The following is a 22,871-nucleotide window of genomic DNA, read 5'->3' on the forward strand; positions in this document are numbered from 1 at the left end:
CACATCAAAGGTTTTCTGAGAACTGGAGCCTAGTCAAATGTACAACAATCCCAGAAGCATGGCTTCAGTGAAACTGCGGCAGAGCAGAGCAGAGCAGCCCCGCCCTTAAAAGAATGCCAGCAACGATGACTAAGACAGGTGTTGGCACCTCCTGAGAGACTGAGCCAGCGTGCCGTTAACACCACCTTCAGCTTTCAGCCAGATGTTTGCTTCTGTTCTGACACATGCACCTGATCACCTGCCAGTGCCTAGAAGCATAAAATATCATTTCATCATCTTCAAAGCTGGCATTTGTCATCTTGAGAGGGACGCCTGGCATCTGGCCCTCAGCCCACAGCCATCAAACTCTCATCAGGCCAGTTTGCTCTGCATTCTAGATATTCCGTTTATGTGAATTAAGATGTCAGCTGTTAGATAACTGCAGATTCAGCAGTTCCCGGTGGGAGCATTCCATCGCATAAAAGTCACATAGCTACTGAATCGAAACAGATGCTGAAGACCTCAGGAGCTTCTGAGGAGCTTCTCAGCACCACTGTAGCACCTCCTTACCCATGATGGTGAGCTTGCGGGGTCGCTGCTTGGAGGTGATGACCTGCAGCGAGGGAGCGATGGACTGGATGCGGATGATGGCCTGGTTGGGGTCGTAGGTGCCGGGTACGGCCAGCTCCAGGTCTCGGCACATCAGCAGCTTGGGGGAGACGTACTGCAGCTCCAAGGAGGTGAGCTGGGGTGAGGGGGGACAGGGGGAGGAGTTGGGGCGGTGTATTAGTGCCAATACGTCTCCCATGAGCCTGAGGGCAGCTGCCAGTTGTATTGTTCTGCATTTCTTGGCAAGAGCACCGATATCAAGTAAGACGACAGTTATATCTCAGCACAGATGGGCTTGGATCCACCTGACTCAGGGGAAAAAAGTACCTTGATAATTTCCATGGAACTGGCATCTACTCCCAAAGCCTTATCACTGGGTTAAAAAAATACAGGTGGAGCTATTAGGCAATGAACAAATGTGAGCCTTGGAGATGAGTGAGGCCCACCTGTGAGCGAGGCCCACCTGTGAGCGAGCCCCATACCTATGGGCTGTGGCCTAGCCCAGCGCTGTCAGGTACCCGACAGGCACCCTCACCTGTGGCAGCTGCTTGGAGATCCTCCTGAACACATGGTAGTAGAGGTCCCAGGCTTGTGTTAGGTCCTTCACGTTGCCTGAGCGCATGTACTTCCTGCACCAGTCCTGGGCCTCCATCAGGTCCCGCCCATACGCCTGGGGGGGACACACCCACACTTCTCAAATGCCCCCCCTCTCTCAACAGCTGTTTCAGTCATTTTGACAATATGCAGTTTCTTGCATGTTTCTTCTGTGTGTGGCACAAATGTGCCTTACACATCACATCTAGTGGGGCTCTACCATCGAGCGGAGAAAAAGGGAGCTTCCAACAAAATCTGTGCAGCTCCTTTGGAGTGGGGGGGTGTACCTGGTTGAAGGACGTCTCCTTGAGGGTCTGGGGACCCCTCTCCATCATGGCGTGCAGCGGCTCCAGCACAGCAAACATGCCCTTCACGTTGCGCTCGCCGAAATAAAGGCGAGACGCCTCCTCCAGGCCCTCGTGCCACATCTCATGCCAGAGGATGGCCACGCGGATCAGCTCCTCGCTCACCTACGGGGGGCGCCCAAAGCACGTGAATGTCTGACAGGCTAAAGGAAGAGAGACATGGCCTGCTGTGCCAGTGTCCTGTGTGTGTGTGACTCACCATAATGGCCTGCTACACCAGCGTGTTACACTGTGAACAAAAGACGGCCTGCTGTGCCAGTGTCCTGTGTGTGTGACTCACCATAATGTACCAGCGTGTTACACTGTGAACAAAAGGTGGCCTGCTGTGCCAGTGTCCTGTGTGTGTGACTCACCATAATGGCCTGCTGCACCAGCGTGTTACACTGTGAACAAAAGGTGGCCTGCTGTGCCAGTGTCCTGTGTGTGTGACTCACCATAATGGCCTGCTGCACCAGCGTGTTACACTGTGAACAAAAGACGGCCTGCTGTGTCAGTGTCCTGTGTGTGTGACTCACCATAATGGCCTGCTGCACCAGCGTGTTACACTGTGAACAAAAGACGGCCTGCTGTGTCAGTGTCCTGTGTGTGTGACTCACCATAATGGCCTGCTGCACCAGCGTGTTACACTGTGAACAAAAGACGGCCTGCTGTGTCAGTGTCCTGTGTGTGTGACTCACCATAATGGCCTGCTGCACCAGCGTGTTACACTGTGAACAAAAGATGGCCTGCTGTGCCAGTGTCCTGTGTGTGTGACTCACCATAATGGCCTGCTGCACCAGCGTGTTGCAGTGCTCGCACATGTTCTTCAGGATCTTGTTGGCTGCGTTGTGACGCGCTGTGGTGGTCGATTTGGAGGCCACAGTCAGGGGGTAGATCAGAGCCTTAGGGGCGATGCGGGGTAGGAGAGACAATGCAGGCAGGCGGAATGAGTACAGGGTGGGACTATACATAATCACTGAGACGTGCGCAGACACACACACACACACACGCACGCACGCACACACACACGTGCACACACACACACACACACGCACGCACGCACACACACACGTGCACACACACACACACACACGTGCACGCACGCACACTCACGTGCACGCACGCACGCACGCACACACACTCACGTGCACGCACGCACGCACACGCACACACGCATATCTGGGATACTTAGAGCAATGTCTGGTCACACGCACATGCATGTGCATGCACACATACTTCTCTGAGACACTGACAGTACTGTCTGGTCACACACACACACACAGACAGCACATACATACCTGCGGGTGGTAGCGGCCAATGTCGGTGAGGAGCTGGTGGATGAGACGGCCCACCAAGGCGCGGGGGGTATCTATACGTGCGATCAGCTGGGGGATCACCTGTGGGGGGGGGGGGTGGCACAAACCGGTACATTCAGCCTCCCGGCACGGAAAAGTATTCTGCTCTGAAGAAGCCTGTGGCTACATATCCCCTTTCTCACGCTGTGGAAAATCTGAGTGTGTATTTATAAGAATGAGCTAATTCCTCAAACACCTGGACCACAGCACCCTGGGTGTCCCCCTTGGGGGGAGGGTACGCTGCTGTCCCAGCTTTGCCGTGGGGGGGGGGGGGGGCAGCCAGTGGGCACTAGTAAGACTAAGATTTATGTAGTTCTTAAATTTTTTATTCTCTGGCAGGAGTCTTCATATGTGTGTCATGCAAATATTGTTTGAGGTCGTGAGATGAAACAGCGCTAGACAGAGAGAGAGTGAGAGACTGAGGGAGAGAGTGATAGAGTGTGAGGGGGTGAGAAACAAGGTGAGAGAGAGTGAGAGCGCGAGGGTGCTCACCTGCAGCCAGGTGTCGATCTGGATGGTCTTGATGCCCTCGACGAGGGCTTCGTTCACCTCGGGCCAGTGGCCGTAGTCAAACCACAGTGTCAGGACCCTAAGAGGAGAGGGTTACATGCTCAGTGCAGGCAGTAGGTAACCCAGAGCGTGTGGTTGCCTCTCTCCTTAGTGTGATACCCTTATACACACTCCAGCTCCCTCCTTTGGAAGGATAACGGCATCAGCGTCACTCCGTCCCCATTATCAGCGTTTTAGATACAAGGGAGGACACCCAAGACATCCCTGTCAGTGTAGCACTGCGCTGAGGGGAACTAATCATGGGAAGATGTTACTGACTACAAGGCTTCTGCATGGACACACAGCGAGACATTGAGGGTGTCTGTCAGGGTGGGGCGGAGCTGAGGGTTTGAGGCTAAATCTTGCAACATGATGCCTGGCCACTAGGGGTCACCCTTCCTACACAGGCCCTTCAGCCCTTGAAGCACAAGAGATCCACTTTAGAGGTGAGTGCAGTTAATTTTCTCATAATTCCTGTTCATGAGGGCTTTTAATGCATTAAAAAAAAAAAACACTATATCCAAAAATCATAGTTTCGTTTGAGATCTTGACAGCTGAAAGATGGATATTCTGCAGCTGCTCAGAATGCCCCCCCCCCCACCCTAAAACCTCTCCTTACCTCAGGGTGTCCTGCAGGTTGTTTCCACGGGACAGGGAGATGGAGCGGAAGAAGCCCTGAACGGCAGGCACAGTGTACAGGAGCAGCGTCTTGGACAGGTCCTGGGGGTGGGGGGTTCAAAGCAGAAGGTCATCATGTGACCCCAACCATGTGACCCATACCCCCACCGCCAATGGCCACAGGGTTGTCAGGGTCATTAAACATCATCCTGCTCCAAAACGGCAGCACCTGGTACTCCAGGGGATTGAGGCAGCAGGATGGAACAATGCAAGCAGCCCTGAGCGGCCGCGCCGAAGAGCCCTACCTCGTTGACGGCCTTCTGCCCGGGGGAGGGCAGGGGGCTGTGCTCGGCGCTGTCGGCCTCGCTCTCGCTGTCGCTGGCGCCGCTCGCTCCGCTGGCGTGTCTCAGCTTCTTCTCGTCGCGGCCCTGGTTCTGGTGCTTGTAGTGCAGCACGGCCTCGAAGTTCATCACGGCCCAGGCGTGCCAGGCCTGCGGCAGACACACGCGTGAGGCCTGCGTGCCCCCCCCCCCCCGTCCCCTGCCCCTGCCCCTGCCCGCTCCGGGCCCCTGCAGCTCACCTTGTACCAGCTGCGGTCGTGCTCGGTGGAATGGCTGTAGTACTGCAGCACTTTGGGGATGGTGCTCTCGTTGATACCCTGCAGACTCAGCTGCCACTCGCCCAGCTTCAGGAAGCACCTGGGAGGGGCAGCAATACAGTCATCGGGGAGCTAGAAATGCTCACCCCCCCCCTTCGAGGATCACAATCAGATTTAAAACAAAACCTGAAAAGGCTTTCAGATGTATCCTCTGATGCTTTTACCTACGGACGATTCAGACTGAAAGACACAGCACACCGTTTCACTAAGAGAACAACACCAGGCTGAGCATTCTAAGGCTTTTCAACAGGCTGCCCCCCAACAAAAAAAAAAACAATGGCAGTCAGGTCACAGAACTCCATTCCCCTAAAACCATCCTTCGTTTTACTTTCATCGAGCCAATTAAGAGACTGTTTAGGCTTCATGTCTGGCCTTGGGAAGCGTCCCGAACCGCTCCAAAGAGCACATTATCCCCATTACTATACGCAAAAGTCCCATTTCTCAAAGCTGGTCATTAGACAGCCTACAGATGTGGACCCCGGACGATTTAAAGGAAGGTAAACAGTTTGAATTAAATTGACAATAAAACCGACTCGGCACTATGTCATAAGTTACTGAAGGTCAGAATCCATCTTAGTCAAGCCCTCCTAGTCGACGGTGGAATGCTCTGGAAATAGTTTTGTGGGAAACCAGGTGTGCATGTGTGTGCGGGGCCCGCCTACAGTGACCCGACTGTGCCAGCAGTCAGAGACGTCGGCGGTCCGCCTGTAACCGGTGTTCAGCGGGCACGGCAGCGGGCACAGTGGGTATTCAGCAGTTAAACCACAGGCAGCGCTACCGTCTCCTTCCGCCAGGCACTTAGACCATATGGATAAATGAATGGGTACAAGTATCAAAACCATAATGGCTGCTGAAGGAGTGAATACCTCACAGCAACGCCTGGGCAACACAGAGTACCGGAACCAAGGGCTGGATCAGAACCCACTGGCGCCCAGCCATGCAGAAGCTGCACTGGAGCGCAGAGGGAAGCCACCTGCCAACACACAGCCTTCAATGAGACTTTGCCAGGTCAGGACTGGCTGGCCAGCGTGGCCTTTTTTGGGCTGCCGGCTGAAGAGGGGCCACTGCCTTAAGGGTAAGCTGTCAGGGAGGGTGCCCACAATGGTGGCCCACACACTGCTAACCCACAAACCAGGAAATGGATTTGCAGCGACCTGAGTACTGGCAGCAGCTGTCATGTGCCATTCCCGGCCACTCAATAGCGCCCTCTGCTGAGCGGATATGACTGCTGACGTGGGTATGGACCTGCAGTTCTCCTTCTGCTTTGATGTTAACAGCAGCTAAGTTATGGGGGACTGGCTGGGTGAGCATTACGGTTATCTGTAGGCTGGGTGCTGCTTTCGTGCACTGCCATGTCTAGTCCTTGTGTCACTTTAGCACTTTGTGTTGTGCAGTATGTAGTATACTGTCTAATCGCTGTGTGAATGTTGTATGTAAAGTAGACTGTTTAGTACAGGGGTGGCAAACTGCTGTGGGTGCAGGTTTTTGGGGTGACCTCTCAATCAGCCAATAATAAAGCAGTGGTTCTCAACTCTACTCCTGGGATCTGTTACTGGCTGATAGAGGTCATCCCAAAAACCCAGACCGGCCCTCCATGGATCAGGTTCGCCATCCCTGGCCTAGTACATGTGTACATGCTAGCATGTTACAGTATACTGTGAATGTATAGGGAGATGATATTTCATCCCAGATGTACACATTTATATCAATGGATTGACGATAAATACTTCTTGAATATCTTGAATCCTGCCAGAGCCCATAACTAATCTGCTTTAAAACCTGATACCTGGGGTCCGATAAACCTGACATGCTTATGCAGTGAATCTCGGACCAGGAGCACAGAAACCAGGAGCCCCTTCTGACCCATAACGATGCTGTTGATCAGAACCCATGATGCTTTGCTTACACATTCATGCAGCACGAATGTCTGCCTTTACCACTACCACAAAGGCACTGGGGTGACACTGTGATTGCTACCCCCCCAGTAGCATCAAACAGGGATGGGGGGTGAAAACACCAGCGCCGGTGATGAAGAAGAGGATGATGATGATGATGATGATGAAGGGTGGCCAGGTGCAGGACGCTCCTCTCACCGGGCCATGAGCTTGTGCAGCTCCTGCTTGTGTTGCTGGTCGTCAGCGGCGACGGCATGCTGTGCCTGCTGCTGCATGCTCTGGACGAAGTGCTGCATGTGTTGGAATGCATCGATCTGTGGGCGGGGGGGGGCGGGGGTGCATGAGGGTGAGAGGTTACAAACCGTGCACACACAGGGCAGCGGACCACATCACACCCCCCACGCGCTAACGGCGAATCCACACAGTCGGTGCCACGTTCCATCTCACAGCAGCTGTTTCGGGTCAGAGCCCTTCTGGACCGACGGCTAGTATGCACACCTGGCTGAGCCGCATAACCTCAGCAGGCCTGTAGGGGGCAGCTGAGGCGACCTCCCGTGTTCAGGGCCTGTGTTAGCGAGACGCATGTTTCCCCTGCAGACCAGACCTCAGAGATCCAGCTCTACCGACCAGGTGGGCTTCTCCTGTGGGGCCCCCCAGGGGCCGTTGTGCAGACCCAGACAGATTGACCGGCTTCTCCGGATCGTTACGCGTGATGAGAGAGCACCAGCGGGGCCACACGTTTTAATAATCTGACAGCGTCTCGAGACTCAAGACAACTGCTTTGCATCATCGTCAGTGCACTCCGTCTGCAGTCAGAGATCTGTGACCACCGTGTCCATTACTCTTCTGCTCGGGTTCTGATGATGACAGCCATGACGTCTGGGCCGTCTGAGACCACGCCTGCTTATGTGTGAGATCTTTGCATTCTCCTCTCTGCGGGGGGGCATCCTGAAGCCTCGGTAATGTTGGAACCACATGTTTTTAAGCTAAACCATGCACCCCCGAATCGGCAGCGGCTCACAGGGGCCTACCTTGAGCGTGCTCTTCCACATATACTTCATGTAGGCGTAGGTGACGTGGGGGTGAGCCGTGGGCAGAGGGTGGTCTAGCTGCTTGGAGGGGTCCACGCCCAAGAGTAGCACCAGAGTCTTGTGTGCCAGCGCCTAGCGTGTGCGGGAGATGAGGTAAGTGTTCCACCCAAACATTCCACCCACATCATCCTGCCTTCCCTTTTAATTTTTTGTTTTACAAGCCCGTCTGAAGTCGTTTCCGATGCCTGTGTAAATAACTAGCTAAATGCCTTGGGGAGAGGGACAGGGGGGGGGGAGTGAACCGCAGACCCCCCAAGGATGGGCCCGTCTTTCTGGGAGCCCGGGGACCCACTGTGAGATAATGTGTTACTGGTAGATCTGACCAGGGCCACGGCCCAAGTTTCCATTGACACACTGGAACCAGGACGATCGCACTCCATAATATTTACACACAGGAAATAAAAATCTGGGCTCGTCCATAAACAAGCATGTCTCCCTGTCTAAACAAGATCAAGTCACACAGCCGCACGGCTCCATTTAGAAGCATGAGTCCAGCCGCACATCCCCCCCCCATCACAACAGCATGAGAGAACTATGGCACAGCGAAAGGTAAACCTGCTTGCAAAGAAGAATAAAAAACCTATAATACCTAAATTGCAGATTTAGACCCCGCAGGCCTGCATCCATTCAACATCTTAACATGCATTTCCATTCTATTTTCATCGGCTTTCCATCACGCCGAGCTGACTCACCAGGCGGCCGCTCTTGCCACACAGGCTGGCGTACTTCAGCCAGGTGCGCATGTCCTCGTGGGGGCTGATGACCAGCGAGCGCACCATGAGGATGCGCTGCCAGTCCTCCACCATGCGCTGGCAGCCCTGCAGGGGGCGGTCAGGCACAGGGTGAGCGGCGTGCATGTTTACCCAGCGCTGTGCTAAACTCACATTCACTAACACAGCAGCAGAATATGCCAATCTAATAGAAATCTAACAGACGCTAAATTAAAAAATAAAAAATTGACGCTTATTCTAAAAGCTGGATAACATCTTTCAGACGAGCATATACCCAAACCTACTGGTAAATCAAACTAACCCCCCCGCCACACACAGGCCAGCCTTTGGGCTACTCCACACGGCCCAACAGACTAACATCAATCAGCCCACTGAGGCCTTCACACTTTCTGCCTTCATAAATCTAGGATCTCGGAGAACTTAAGGGCAGTCATAGATGTGAAAGTGAGGCAGAGCCCGCAGATGGGAAAACATCCTTCTGTTGCTCTGGTATCCAGGCAACGGGAGGAGCAATACCTCCTGACCTGCCCCCATAAACACTAGTCAAAGACGTGCTTAGATGGCCTCCTCCGGCACTCACCTGGAGCCTCTCCCACCAGGTCTCTCGGATGATCTCACGGCGTTCTGGGACCAGCTTGTACTGGATCACTTCCTCCAGCTCCGACAGCATCTGGCAGGACACCATGGCCTGCAAGCAAACGTGCAACCAAGAGGTGACCAAGGGGCCCCATGCCAGTGCAAACAGAAACAGGCTCTCTCACCGGCTTACCCCATACGCCCGACTGTAGCTCTCCCCGGCCATGGCGGTCAGCTCCGCATCCAGCAGATCTCTGGCCTTGTCGATGCACTGATATCAGACACAGAGATACGATGGTTACCCAGTGAAGCACTTTGCATGTACGACTCCTGCTGGAACCTCAGGCCCTAAAGAGTGAGCTGGAGGCTGCATCCCATCAGATCTGAGTCCGGAACCTTAAAGTGCAGATACTTAACACTTAAACTGTCCTTAAAACACATTCCTCCAGGCAAAAATCACAATCTAACTCCCTAATTTCTACTACAAGTCTTTGCCCTGATTTTTGTTATTCTGAGAACTGATTTATTAATCAGGAACCCACAAACTGTGGCCCTACATGAGGTGACACTCATTTTATGACCCTGCAGAGTGGCCTAATTCATATCTCAATTTGAATGACCCTGTGTACTAATCTGATCCCAGACCTCACCTCTGTGGATCTGCAACCTGCAACCATTTCAGAGCAATTCCTAAAGCATCAGATCAGCCCAGCTCCCAATCAGATCAGCCCAGCTCCCAATCAGATCAGCCCAGCTCCCAATCAGATCAGCCCAGCTCCCAATCAGATCAGCCCAGCTCCCATGCGAGACACTCAGCCATCGGTCACATTAGGGACTCCCAGCCCTTTAATGTCTGTGGACTGGTTTACGTCGTACAACAATTACATGGACCAGTGCAACTTCTCGCCCAGGGGTGGTGGGGGGCTGGAGGGGGGGGGCAATGCTGGCAGATCTGCAATTTTATAAATTTAATCGTTTTTTCCTAATGGTTTAAAGATATATTGTTTTTTTTTGGAAATGAACCAACCCCTCCCCCAAACCTCTATCATTCTGCAGCAGGTGGAATGCTAGAGCAGACTGCTTCAGAACCCCTACGTTCGATAACATCAGTCAGCTAATCAGTAGCTTGGTCTACTGCTGATGACCAGGAGACACAGCATCTGATAGCCACTGGCATGGCAAGGAGTATGTGAAGCATTAACATGTACAACATCTTCCAAACCACAGGTTAGAATCGCATAAACTACAAAAGAAGCCGTACTGTCATTATCATCAGAATGCATGAGGTAAACAGAGTCCACAAAGTCTGAACACAAAAGCGTTACTCATACACGTTTAGATCTGAGCCAGAAAGGCCTCTAGGAAGGTTGGGAAAGCAAGTCTTAAGAGGATAAGCAGAGCCCCTGCCAATCCACCATCTTCAGCTCATCTGGTCTCTGCAAGTATTCAAGGAGATTGGCTCCTTTCTCTCATTCTTAAAACATTACGTCAAAATCTGCGCACAGAGCCTCACAGTGCAGGAACCGGCACAGCAGTGTGGATCTGAGCCACCACGACACACTTGGGGCTGTGCTTTAACCTGCTGTGGGAAGGCCTGACAGCCTGTGTTGTAGTACTCGAGTCCGGTCTCGAGGCGACTTCTGTCTTGTCTTGAAACCGAAAGCATTTCTACTCAGCCTGGAATGAGACCGGAGCAGGGGTGTCCAACCAGTCAATCGCGATCGAGGTCAATCACAAGAGTTATAGATAATGCTTTTATTTCACTGATGGCCAACAGGTTGATCACAATTGGCAGAATATACCAAAGGGTTCTACCCCCCCGGAAAATATACCATCATGATTGAGGAGCTTTTCTTTTGCATGGTGACCAGAAAGTCCATGTCAGGGAGACACTTTGAGCCACTTCAGATTTTACAAGCTACCTTAAAACTGAAAGACTCCTCTGCTTGGCTAAATAGTTTAGCTCTTGTACTTTGACTTCTTTGTTTCCTTGATTGAAAGACTCCTCTGGCTGTCTCACATTAACATTAGTGACACATGCACAGGAGACTGACCAATCAGCACACAGCAAGAACTCTGTGCCCAAGTGATATCCAGGTCCTTTTAATTGAAATGGTAGATTACAAACCCTGTCCTAGCGTGTAATGTCCTCCCTGACATAGATTATCTGGGTCTTTTGTTCTCAGTAGCATATTCTTACTGGAAGTTCCAGCACAGCAGTTCAGGTTAAGCAGGTCTCCTCAGCAAAGCTGACCTTCCGGAAGCCGCAGCTAATGCTGACAGGCAGGTGGGTTCTCAGCGAGCACCTCATCCACGCTTCTATTTATATTCTACCCTGACAGACTCTGAAAATAAAGGCGTCTCACAGATCACGCTGTGAACCCCTGGCATAAAAATCTCATTCATTTGTTTAGTTTCCATCCATTGATCCATCTTTCATAACTGCTTCCCCAGTGCAAGGTTTGGTGAGCCTGCAGTTGATTCCAGCAAGACATGCCAGGCTGTCACAGGATAATTTGAAGATGTCAATCCACCTAAAACGCAAGTCTTTTGATCACGGAAGGAAGCCCACACACACACGGGGAGCACACACACACACACACACACACACACACAGACACACAGACACACGGAGAACACACACACAGACACAGACACACATACACACACACAGACAGACACAGAGACACAGACACACACACAGACACAGACACACACAGACACACACACACACAGACACACACACACACAGAGACACACAGACACACACCCTTTCAACCCCTAACCCTGAAGGTATGAGACTACAATCCAACCCACAGACTCCAACACACTGTTTAAACTGAATCTGGCTGAACGGCCTGGGGAGTTGGCTGCTGGGGCGGCCATTATGGTACCTCAGGGCATAAGGTGCAGAGAGTAGACAGCACAGGTGCTGACAAGCGCTTCTGTTTACAGCGACAGGCGCCTACTGCTCTGGATGTATTCATGTGGCAGCTGCACTCATTCATCAAGCAGAGGAGATATGGGGGGGGGGGGGGGAGCCACATGGCCGGAAATGCATGCACACTCACCTGCTGTGCCAGAGAGAAGAGGTCCTGGTGCAGTGCCAGCACAGCCCTGTAGAAGGCGCCATCGTGCGTGTCTCTGGGAATCATGCAGGTATACTCCTCCATGCTATCCCAGTGTCCTGGTCACATGACATCGTTAGAGAGTAAAACAACTACATGAGTGACCTGCTCTCACAGGATCGTGTGCAAAGAAGAATGAAAAAATCTCTATGATTGCTCTGTGGTGAATACTGGACCGTATATTAGTTAAAATGACACAGCACTGCAAACCATACTGACTTATATATTTGCCACTGGAGCCCTGGGTACAGACATATGTAAAGGGGTGAGGGGGGCAGCAGGAGTTCAGACGACCGCCACATGGGGCGCTGTCCCCACTGATCATCGTCAGTGCAGGCCTGCTCATGGGAAAAACTGGCATGCGCAGCCTACAGGAGAGCATGCGCAGTCCGTGCGCAGCGTGAGCACCGCAGTTTTCAGCAGGAACAGAAGTTTAAGTGTTTATAAGACTTTGATTGTTTCCGGCCGCTGGTCTGCTCTGCTCTCCCGCAGCTGGGAATCTGCTCGGACATTACAACGATCCCGGAGATTAAACGCTGCAGCTCACTGCTCACGCAGCTGCTGGACAATGGTGCCACTGAAGCCAAGGACTAAAACATAATGCATTAATATCCATTGATGTTGGGGACAGTTGGACGTTTCCCCATAGGCAGTGACTTGGGGCCCCCAGGACTTTGGTCTGGGGGTCGTGACCTCAGGCATGGGCCCATCTTTCAGGATCAGCCTAAACCACACACTGGGTCATTTGGGTGGGGGGCACAGCAAGCCAGCATGCACCAGGCCTTTAGGGCCTTTCCAGTTTATGATTCCTCTGCTTCTGAAAGCCGACCGGGGGGGGGGGTCCCTTTCACCCCTTCACACCAGAGGACGTGCAGATTGGTAGCGATCGTGGGCATTCAAGGCAGTCGTGTGGTTGCAGAAGCAGACAGACAAGTGAGCGTGGCCTCACCCAGGCCCCAGGCCGCTGCAGCAGCCATCCTCGCCATCTTGGCCTGGGTCTCCTCGCTGACCAGGGTCCATTCCTCACAGCACTGCTGGTGCAGCTGCCCCCTGGGAAAATCACGAGCAGCCAATCAGAACTCGCCGAAGAAGGACAGACGGTCATAAGCCTCAGCAACTCTATATTTAATGCTGTCTAAAGTGAGACTAACCTGGTATGTCAATAACAGTGACCACCAAACACCATTAAACCAGCGATGAAACGTATCACTTCCTGATAGCCGAAATTCCAGCTTAAACAGTTTGGCGTGGAAACGATACGCACAGCGTGTACCATGTGGGCCGTGCGGGGGTGGGGGTCGTCGAGAAGCATCAGCTCGTATTACTATGATGACATAACAGGAGCGGAGGCCGGGGCTGTGGGGGTGTGAAGCGCTTCTCCAGATGCCTGGCCCAGACACGAGGCCCGGGGGGGGGGGGGGGGGTCACAAAACACAGACTCCCCCATGGCTCTGACCGTCGGCATCTGAGCATGACAGCACGTCTGCTGGAGGGACGAGGGAAGCCCCAGCTTTAACATGGGCCCTCAAATGCACCATCACTCCAGAAAAGACCGGAACCTTCCCATCGTTACCAGAATACCTCAGATCAGCACCTTACGCACAGAGAACCCCCGCTCTGTCATGGGAAATCCATAGGCGGGTCTGACGGCGGTCTGGCCTCTCAATAACCCCCCCTCGCCTTCCATCTGCTTTTAGCATGTTACAGGAGACAGCATTCTGAAAAGCCCTGAGGGAGGAATTCCTGCTGTCCGGCGGGGGCCTCGCGGGAGCTCCCAAAACCCCCCCGCAGACGGGCTCAGCGCCGCCCACGTCTCTCTGCTGCCTGTGCTGGGCAGCATGATTATTATTAGATCCACACAAGCCTTGACAAACAGTATTAAATGGCGCCACATCTGAAGCACTGTTTTGACATTTTAGACATCGCTAAAGCCAGTAAGCATCTCGCTGAAGGGTCCTGCAGGTAGTGCAGACGGGATCCTTTGGCGGCACGGATGTGCAGTAATATTATAACTTGGAAATCCTAAAACAGCCATCAAACCAAACTGGAACGGCTGCTTCTTTAGGCTTCGTATGATTATTCTGTTAAGTGCTGAAAAGAATCGCAGCCTCTCTCGATTTTTAACAGCCGTATCGCCTGCGGGGGGGGGGGGGGTGCTGAACCCCAGCAGAGACGATGAGCTCATGCATGGCTTATAGGCGTATAAACGCTTTCGCACAAGGGGAGGGGGTGTCACTGCCTTCCGACGAACAGCGAGTCCAGCACTGCTGGGCCATCAATCCTATGATCTCTACAATTGGCACAGCGGGTGTTAAGCTGGCCGGATACTTAAAAAAAAATCCATGGAATTGTCGTCGTATTAGCGGTGATCACCGTTTCCCCGAGAAGGAACTTTTTCATTCGATCCCACCCACTGTCCATGACTGGCTGAAATAAACATGCCGTGCTGTTGGTCAGCAGGGTTAATTATGCAGCTACAAGCACGCTTTGTACTGCATCGCACAAATCTTTAAATAGTGTAAATTTATATGTGTATTTGTGCATTTATGTTGTAAACAGTAAACGGCATCAACATGTAATGTTTTCCGTTAGTGTGTAACTGAGTGTCGTTTAAATTGTTGGCTTCCCAGTCTGTGCCGCTGCTGGTATTAAAACAGCAACGGCTGTTAATAAAGAGAGCAGCTTCATATCCTTCAGTAAAATGTCACACACTTTCCACGATACGTTTATTTGCGTTCCGTTTGTGGGTCTGCTGCATTGAAAACATTCTATGCCCTCCAGGGTTGTGGTGCGACACCTAACGAATGAGGGGACGACGTCGTTTAAAGTATGTGACAGATTGTCGTCAGAGATGGGTTGGATTTTGTTTTTGTTTGGACGTTGTTTGAAGTTTGCAACCAACTTTTAGGGCAAATGGTGGTAAATTCAGGGAACTTCAATTTCCCTATTTCTGTCTGAGAATAAGGGCCAATTACAGGAATCTGCCCCCTTCTCTTTGTTCTTTGGTATATGTCTGGGCATTAAGGGGCTGTGATGTCAGATTATATCTGTGCATTGCACTAAGGAAACGCGATGACATCAGCGGAGATCCGGCGGATTCAGACCAGCGACCTGTCCGCCCACTCCAAGTCCCAGTTCATTCCCACTGTTCTTAATCACCCTGTCCATTCACTCCTGCCAACCCCCCCCCAGCCCAGGATCTTCATACATAAAGAGCGGAGGATTAAACAGACGCTGGAGACAAACGCCACAGTCTGGAACACATTTGATGGGCAGCAAAAAAAAAATTAATCACTGACTGTCAAACAATGACAGATTCCAGGTTGGGTAAGCAGTGGGTGCTGTCTTGTGTTTAGATTTTCCAGTAACATTTCTGGCCAGATAGGACATATTTTCCCCCAGTTGTCTCATATGAAAAGCTGTCACTTTAACAATGTTTATTTTTACTGTACGTTTTTGTCATGCCTTATGTCCATGCGTAGATTTTATGTCGTAATATGTGATGTTCATATACTATTTCTTACCTTGTTGCATCTGACCAATGAGAAATGATATTTAATCTCTGCGTATGGTGGTATCACACCTAAGCCAGAATGCTGAGTTGCCGCCTCGGCCCCATGCATACGGCGCAGTCACCTAGCCGGGCTGCGGGAGCTGGGCCCGGACGCTCAGGCGCTGAGCCGCACTCACCACTCGCCCAGCGCTTCCAGGCACCGCATGCGGCCCAGGATCAGCTCTGGGTCCTCCTTGTTTATGTCGATTTTCTTGTCGTAGGCCACCAGGGCATCCTCCCACTCGTGCAGCTTCTCGTACCACGTGGCCTGGATCTCCTGTTCACGGGAGAGAGCGCAGGGAGCACTTCAAGCTAGACGCTGTCCCCGCGGTGCCAGGTTATAAGGACCAGAGGATGGGTACCTGCTACAGGTGCTGCTTGCTACCTAATCGGCACTAGAGCCACTAAATGCAGACGGTTATGACCCAGAACAGCTGGATCTCACCCCCACCCCGGTCCACTGCCCCCTGCTGGACACACTGAGGCATACACATCACGGTGAGGCCTATGTCAGTGTGTCAGATCCGCAAACCTGCATTTGCCCTGAGTGGCACACAGAGACTGACAGACACAGTACACAAAATCTTCTGCCTGTAGTGTATTAAAAACTGCATGTTTGAATTGGTTACATAACCAGAACAACTCTGCTGTTTTATTTTCCACTCTCCACTCTTCTTGACCCCCTGTTACTGGAACCAGCATGTTCCGTGTCCACCCCCCCCACCTGGGAATTTACTCCATCTACCAGTGAAACGCGATGCTCTCTCAGACCGCCTGACAGACAGAAACGTCGGTCACAGATGACTGCCTGACCACGATGTCACGGCAGCGACCTCATGTCGAGTGCCAGGCCCCACCGACGCCGGACCCGGCTGACCGTTTGCCTTGAGGGACGTAAGATAGCTGGGAGAGGGGCCTGGGCAATGGTCTGTACACCACGATGTAAGGGGTCTGGAAAGGCTGAGTGCTCGCCACGCTGACACTGGCAGAATATCAAACGAGGAAGAAGGGGAAGCGGAAAAAGACAAACAAGCAGCAGAAACGGAGGGAGGCAACCTTCAGCTGCGGTTGGCTGTTTATACGACTGTGCCGGAAACAGAACGCGCTCACTCATTCACACCTCGCCGGCCATGTGACTCATCTGTCCCTCTCTCTGCGCCATCACCCCTGATGGGGCACTTCTGCGCTTTGGTAAGTCCAGGTGAAAAAAGGGAACGATGGGGGAAGACATGGAAACAAGCACAGGATCTACCAGGCAGGCAGAGGTGGTCCCAACCAAAGCTGGCCTCTGTCGTAATGTGCCGAGGTCTCTGCATAGGTCACCGAAAGGCAGGACAGAGCCTGTGTTCAGCAGCTCTCTCCAGTCCGGGGGCCAAGGACTCATGAACACGACATCACAAAAAAACTTTTATCCGGGCTCCCAAAATGACGAGCCACACCGAGGATTTAATGTGCGGGTCTGGTGCTGTTGATAGCTATTGGGCACCCTTGAAAAATATGAATACGGCGCTTGTTTAATAATGCATTACACTCATAGTTGCAAGATCGGCTCCCATAAAGACCCCCGGCTGTGTACTTATAGGCAAACTACTCAATGTGAATTATTCCAGTAAAGCATCCAGCTGTTCAGTTATGTAAGAAGTTAGTTTGGACAAAAGCATTAGCTAAGCAACTACATGCAAATGTAGTGTAATTGTATTAGGCTGGTGTTTATTGTTTTGGTGACTGTTGCTTAGAGTCATGCATTAGTAGCAGGTTACTTCACTGGGACGTTTAGCGGCTTCTCTAGCACACATGATCCTTTCGAAGCAGTTAGGCCAACGCACGGTGTGCGGGGAGGGGGAGCCTCACCAGCTCGCCAAAGTGCTTCATGGCGTATTCCAGTACCCCTGCTGCTGCCTCTGGCTGCTGGAGCTTGTTATTAATGCTGCAAAACAGAGAGAGAAAGCACTTTCAGGCATTGCAACACCTTGCAAGAACAGCAGGGGGCAGAGTGGTTAAAGAACTGGATCAAAAACTTGCACCACTGAAACAGGAAACTGTAAAACCTGACAAAAAAAAAGTTTAAACTGAAAATGACTTTTGAAAGCAGCTGGTTTTGCTTGATTTTTTAATAACTCCACAGAGTGATAATAAGCTGTGGTGAAGGGAAATGATGACTGGATAGTGCTGGTATGCTGGCTGTAGTGGGCTTTGCGGTCACACAGAGAGCAGGCCTCACACAGGTCACACAGGGCACAGGCCTCACACAGGTCACACAGAGAGCAGGCCTCACACAGGTCACACAGAGTGCAGACCTCACACAGGTCACACAGAGCGCAGACCTCACACAGGTCACACAGAGCGCAGGCCTCACACAGGTCACACAGATGGCAGGCCTCACACAGGTCACACAGAGAGCAGGCCTCACACAGGTCACACAGAGCACAGGCCTCACACAGGTCACACAGAGCGCAGGCCTCACACAGGTCACACAGAGCGCAGGCCTCACACAGGTCACACAGAGCGCAGGCCTCACACAGGTCACACAGAGCGCAGGCCTCACACAGGTCACACAGAGCAGGCCTCACACAGGTCACACAGAGCGCAGGCCTCACACAGGTCACACAGAGCGCAGGCCTCACACAGGTCACACAGAGCAGGCCTCACACAGGTCACACAGAGCAGGCCTCACACAGGTCACACAGAACGCAGGCCTCACACAGGTCACACAGATGGCAGGCCTCACACAGGTCACACAGAGAGCAGGCCTCACACAGGTCACACAGAGCACAGGCCTCACACAGGTCACACAGAGCACAGGCCTCACACAGGTCACACAGAGCGCAGGCCTCACACAGGTCACACAGAGCGCAGGCCTCACACAGGTCACAAAGAGCAGGCCTCACACAGGTCACACAGAGAGCAGGCCTCACACAGGTCACAAAGAGAGCAGGCCTCACACAGGTCACAAAGAGAGCAGGCCTCACACAGGTCACACAGAGCGCAGGCCTCTCACAGGTCACACAGAGCGCAGGCCTCACACAGGTCACACAGAGCGCAGGCCTCACACAGGTCACACAGAGCGCAGGCCTCACACAGGTCACACAGATGGCAGGCCTCACACAGGTCACACAGAGAGCAGGCCTCACACAGGTCACACAGAGCACAGGCCTCACACAGGTCACATAGAGAGCAGGCCTCACACAGGTCACACAGAGCGCAGGCCTCACACAGGTCACACAGAGCGCAGGCCTCACACAGGTCACAAAGAGCAGGCCTCACACAGGTCACAAAGAGCAGGCCTCACACAGGTCACAAAGAGCAGGCCTCACACAGGTCACACAGAGCGCAGGCCTCACACAGGTCACAAAGAGCAGGCCTCACACAGGTCACACAGAGCAGGCCTCACACAGGTCACACAGAGAGCAGGCCTCACACAGGTCACACAGAGCAGGCCTCACATGCAACTTGACCAAAGCACAAGTTTAATGGCATCTTATCCTTTTTGCTACTTTGGACCACATGGCACACCTGAACATTGCCACTGATTGGCCGAGTCGTCAGGAAAGGCTCAAGCCCCCTCGTACAAGGATGTTGCACGACAGCAGGAGCCTGGAATGAACCTAAAATATTGTTGTAACCCGTGTCACTAAGGACCACTGAGCTGAAAGGCATCCGCAGAAAAGCTTGTCACACTTTCGATACACACAAGTGAACAAGGCTTCTTTTTAGGGGTCTTAGCCAGCAGGCTGCTGCTCCTTAATCTGATGTAGACAGTGAGGGGCCTGACTGCAGAGAGATAAAGGCCCCCACCCCCCAACAACAACACCTGTGAGTCACTCGCCATCCCTTTATTAGCACATCTGGATTTCTTAATGGCATCCAGCTGCAGACAAACTGGGATGTTACGAGCAAGACTGCGCGGTTGCACACACAGACAGGAAAGGGGACATGGGTGCAGATATGAACACGCACGCGCACGCGCACGCACACACATACTCATATGTTTGTGGGGACTCTCCATTCATTTCTATGGGAAAAACCTTAATCTTAACAATGAGAACCTTAACCCCCTACCCAGCCCTAACCTTAATCATAAGTAACCAAACAAAATAGAAGACTCTGGGCATTTTTAGTTTCTTGATTGCAGTCACGGACTTTTTATAAAATTGATTTTCCCCTTTTGGGGACTGAAAATTGGTCCCTACAATGTCAAAATAACAGGATTCTATCACATTATGGGGACATTTGGTTCCCACAATGTAATGTGTATCTGACCCACACACACACACATCACACACATGAACGTACGCATCCCTTATGCCAGCGGTGGCCAATCTTATCCGCAAAGGGCCGGTGTGTGTGCAGGTTTTTGGGGTAACCTTTAGGTCAGCTGGACAAACCCAGGTGTGAGGACTCTTCAGCCAATCAGTCCTCTAATTAGTAATCTAATTACGGAGTTGCAGCGAAAACCCGCCACACAAACCAGCCCTTTGCAGATAAGATTGGCCACCCCTGCCTTATGCCATTTGTGCTTAAGGACATGTAAGTGACATGTTATAAGGTGTCTAAACAGGCAAGCCTGCTAGCTGCTCGGACCACTGTGAGAAGACAGCACCTAAGCACAGAGACGCAGTAGGACAAAACCACATCCAAACGACAGCAAGTAAATAAGGCGTCGTAAAAAAAGGCCAGATCCAAAAGATAAATGCGTCTAGTAGAGGAATTCGAATGTCTGCCATTAAAAAAAAACATCTGATGAATCATTAAAAAAAATGCCTTTTTTGGGAATGAAGTTCAGGGGGGAGGGTTTTATATAGTCAATTATGTTTTTATTTAAAAAATGACAAGGAGCTGCGCAGGCTGTCATGTTATTATTCTCATGGGGGGGGGGGGGGGGGCACTGAAATCTGGAGAAGGCCGTGCAGATTCTGAGCTTAGAGGACACCACTAGCAGCAGCCCCCGCCCCCCGCCCTCGGCGGCCCCCCGCCCCCGGCGGCCCCCCGCCCTCGGCGGCCCCCCCCCGGCATCATCCAACAGGTCATGGTGAGATTTAAAGGCCCATAAGACACCAGCACTGCTCACTGAGGCCTCAGCTGGTGCACAGATGACCCCCCCCCCCCCCCCATTCCATCCCCATCCGCGAAGAGGAGTCAGCAGAGTGACGGGCGGATAAGGGGTTCAGGCCTCCCGTCCCACCTTCTTCTAGGAAGAACAGGGGGGGCCTAAGGCTGCAGACAAAAATGCATCCGGGGGCTAAAACTGGCAGAACAAAGCAGGCCTTTCTCCCCCTGCTGGGCCAAATGGGGGCCAGATAAACACAGAAATGAGCCCAAAAGGCTCCCGGTGCCTTCCTGCAAGCGCAGTGATGTAACTCCTGACAGGAGAACAGACAGTCATCTCGCGCCCACATGGGACAGCCGATAACACTCAGGCGATAGTCTGGCTACTCCACGGAGCGTGATTAGCACAGATGCTGCGCGGTGAGCATGACTGCCGATAACCGGGGGGGGGGGGGGGGGGGGGGGGGGGGCGGACAGACTGAAGGCCTGTTTACCTTCAAAGGCCACTGAGTTCCCACTGGGTGTCTAGGACCCGGGCCAGCACGTGGATATCCACAGCAGGACACCGGTCAGCACTCATGCGACATTCCCCAAATATCTGAGTACTGCGAGTTATGTGATCTACGCCCCCCCCAGGGGAAGCAGAGAGTAAAACTCTACATTAGTGTCCTGGATCATGGGACAAGGTGATAATGAGTCTGCGGGAGGCGGCTTTGGCCAGAACCTGCGATGGATCCTGTCCCGCGAAGGTGACAACGCGAGGCTGATTAAATTCCGTTTATATCGGTGTTTCTACATGGGGAGGGAGACCTGAAATTACATCACCTACATATGGACTGAAACAGCATCACAGCTACAGCAGCAGGAGTCTTTTTTCCAGGACCTCCCCCCGCCCCCCCCCGACCGGAACTGAGCTCGCCCACCACAGCAGGTGCCCGAAGCTGCACACACCCACCACAGCAGGTGCCCGAAGCTGCACACGCCCACCACAGCAGGTGCCCGAAGCTGCACACGCCCACCACAGAAGGTGCCCGAAGCTGCACACGCCCACCACAGCAGGTGCCCGAAGCTGCACACGCCCACCACAGCAGGTGCCCGAAGCTGCACACGCCCACCACAGCAGGTGCCCGAAGCTGCACACGCCCACCACAGCAGGTGCCCGAAGCTGCACACGCCCACCACAGAAGGTGCCCGAAGCCTCACACGCCCACCACAGCAGGTGCCCGAAGCTGCACACGCCCACCACAGCAGGTGCCCGAAGCTGCACACGCCCACCACAGCAGGTGCCCGAAGCTGCACACGCCCACCACAGCAGGTGCCCGAAGCTGCACACGCCCACCACAGCAGGTGCCCGAAGCTGCACACGCCCACCACAGCAGGTGCCCGAAGCTGCACACGCCCACCACAGAAGGTGCCTGAAGCTGCACACGCCCACCACAGCAGGTGCCTGAAGCTGCACACGCCCACCACAGAAGGTGCCTGAAGCTGCACACGCCCACCACAGCAGGTGCCCGAAGCTGCACACACCCGGCTCCGAAGGATGAGAGTTCCCATGTCTGCGAAAAAGTGAGTTTTCGACAAGAAATGCTATTCTCTACTCTTAGTAGTTATTAGGCCTAATATTTACTTAAATATTGAAAAAATGCCTGCATTTTTCTGGGACAAAGATGTACTCAACTTCACAAACTAGTAGTTTATTTAAGAAAACAAGAGGACATTTGTCACTGTCCATTGGGAATGCACTCGGAGTAAAGTTTCCCTTTCAACACAAAGCTGAATAAAAGTGTATTGGGACACACACCCAGGGTCGGTGGGGGTCAGGCACTGTGGCTTTAGGAACTCAATGTGTTTTTAGACAGAGACTTCTCGAAACACTGCAGCTTGCACATATTTTGAAGGCGACGCATGTGGATCAATGTGCCTTATGTAACACCAATGGTTAATATCACATGGAGAAAGAGCACAGGAGAGGTAGCAGGATCACGGAAAAGCTGGAAAAAGCAGGAAAAAGCTATGACAGCTTGGATGGGGAGAGAAGAGGGTGAAAAAGAGGCAATCAGCTGGTAATACAATGAGCCAGGAAGGAGGAGGAATGCCTGGGGGGGGGGGGGGGGGTCTGTCAGCTGACCCTTTGGCCCCGGGGCC

The 22,871-nt window shown here is 52.7% G+C and overlaps 1 protein-coding gene across 1 annotated transcript in view; it reads right to left on the reverse strand.

Annotated features, from left to right (window-relative positions):
• The window catches only part of mtor (mechanistic target of rapamycin kinase), a 72,824-nt gene that overhangs the window by 6,506 nt on the left and 43,447 nt on the right, over positions 1-22,871 (reverse strand). Inside the window, exons 29-46 of the mRNA XM_072713367.1 lie at positions 17,532-17,607; positions 15,818-15,957; positions 13,077-13,177; positions 12,071-12,186; positions 9,193-9,270; positions 9,004-9,111; positions 8,385-8,510; positions 7,633-7,764; positions 6,800-6,915; positions 4,629-4,746; positions 4,354-4,539; positions 4,050-4,150; positions 3,374-3,470; positions 2,825-2,923; positions 2,306-2,428; positions 1,470-1,652; positions 1,124-1,258; positions 550-724 (exon numbers count right to left, since the gene is read on the reverse strand). Coding sequence (XP_072569468.1) covers positions 550-724; positions 1,124-1,258; positions 1,470-1,652; positions 2,306-2,428; positions 2,825-2,923; positions 3,374-3,470; positions 4,050-4,150; positions 4,354-4,539; positions 4,629-4,746; positions 6,800-6,915; positions 7,633-7,764; positions 8,385-8,510; positions 9,004-9,111; positions 9,193-9,270; positions 12,071-12,186; positions 13,077-13,177; positions 15,818-15,957; positions 17,532-17,607 — 2,210 coding nt within the window. The remainder of the gene's footprint in view (positions 1-549; positions 725-1,123; positions 1,259-1,469; positions 1,653-2,305; positions 2,429-2,824; positions 2,924-3,373; positions 3,471-4,049; positions 4,151-4,353; positions 4,540-4,628; positions 4,747-6,799; positions 6,916-7,632; positions 7,765-8,384; positions 8,511-9,003; positions 9,112-9,192; positions 9,271-12,070; positions 12,187-13,076; positions 13,178-15,817; positions 15,958-17,531; positions 17,608-22,871) is intronic.

This window comes from Paramormyrops kingsleyae, chromosome 6 (genome assembly GCF_048594095.1).
Source record: "Paramormyrops kingsleyae isolate MSU_618 chromosome 6, PKINGS_0.4, whole genome shotgun sequence".
Taxonomy (NCBI): Eukaryota; Metazoa; Chordata; class Actinopteri; order Osteoglossiformes; family Mormyridae; genus Paramormyrops; species Paramormyrops kingsleyae.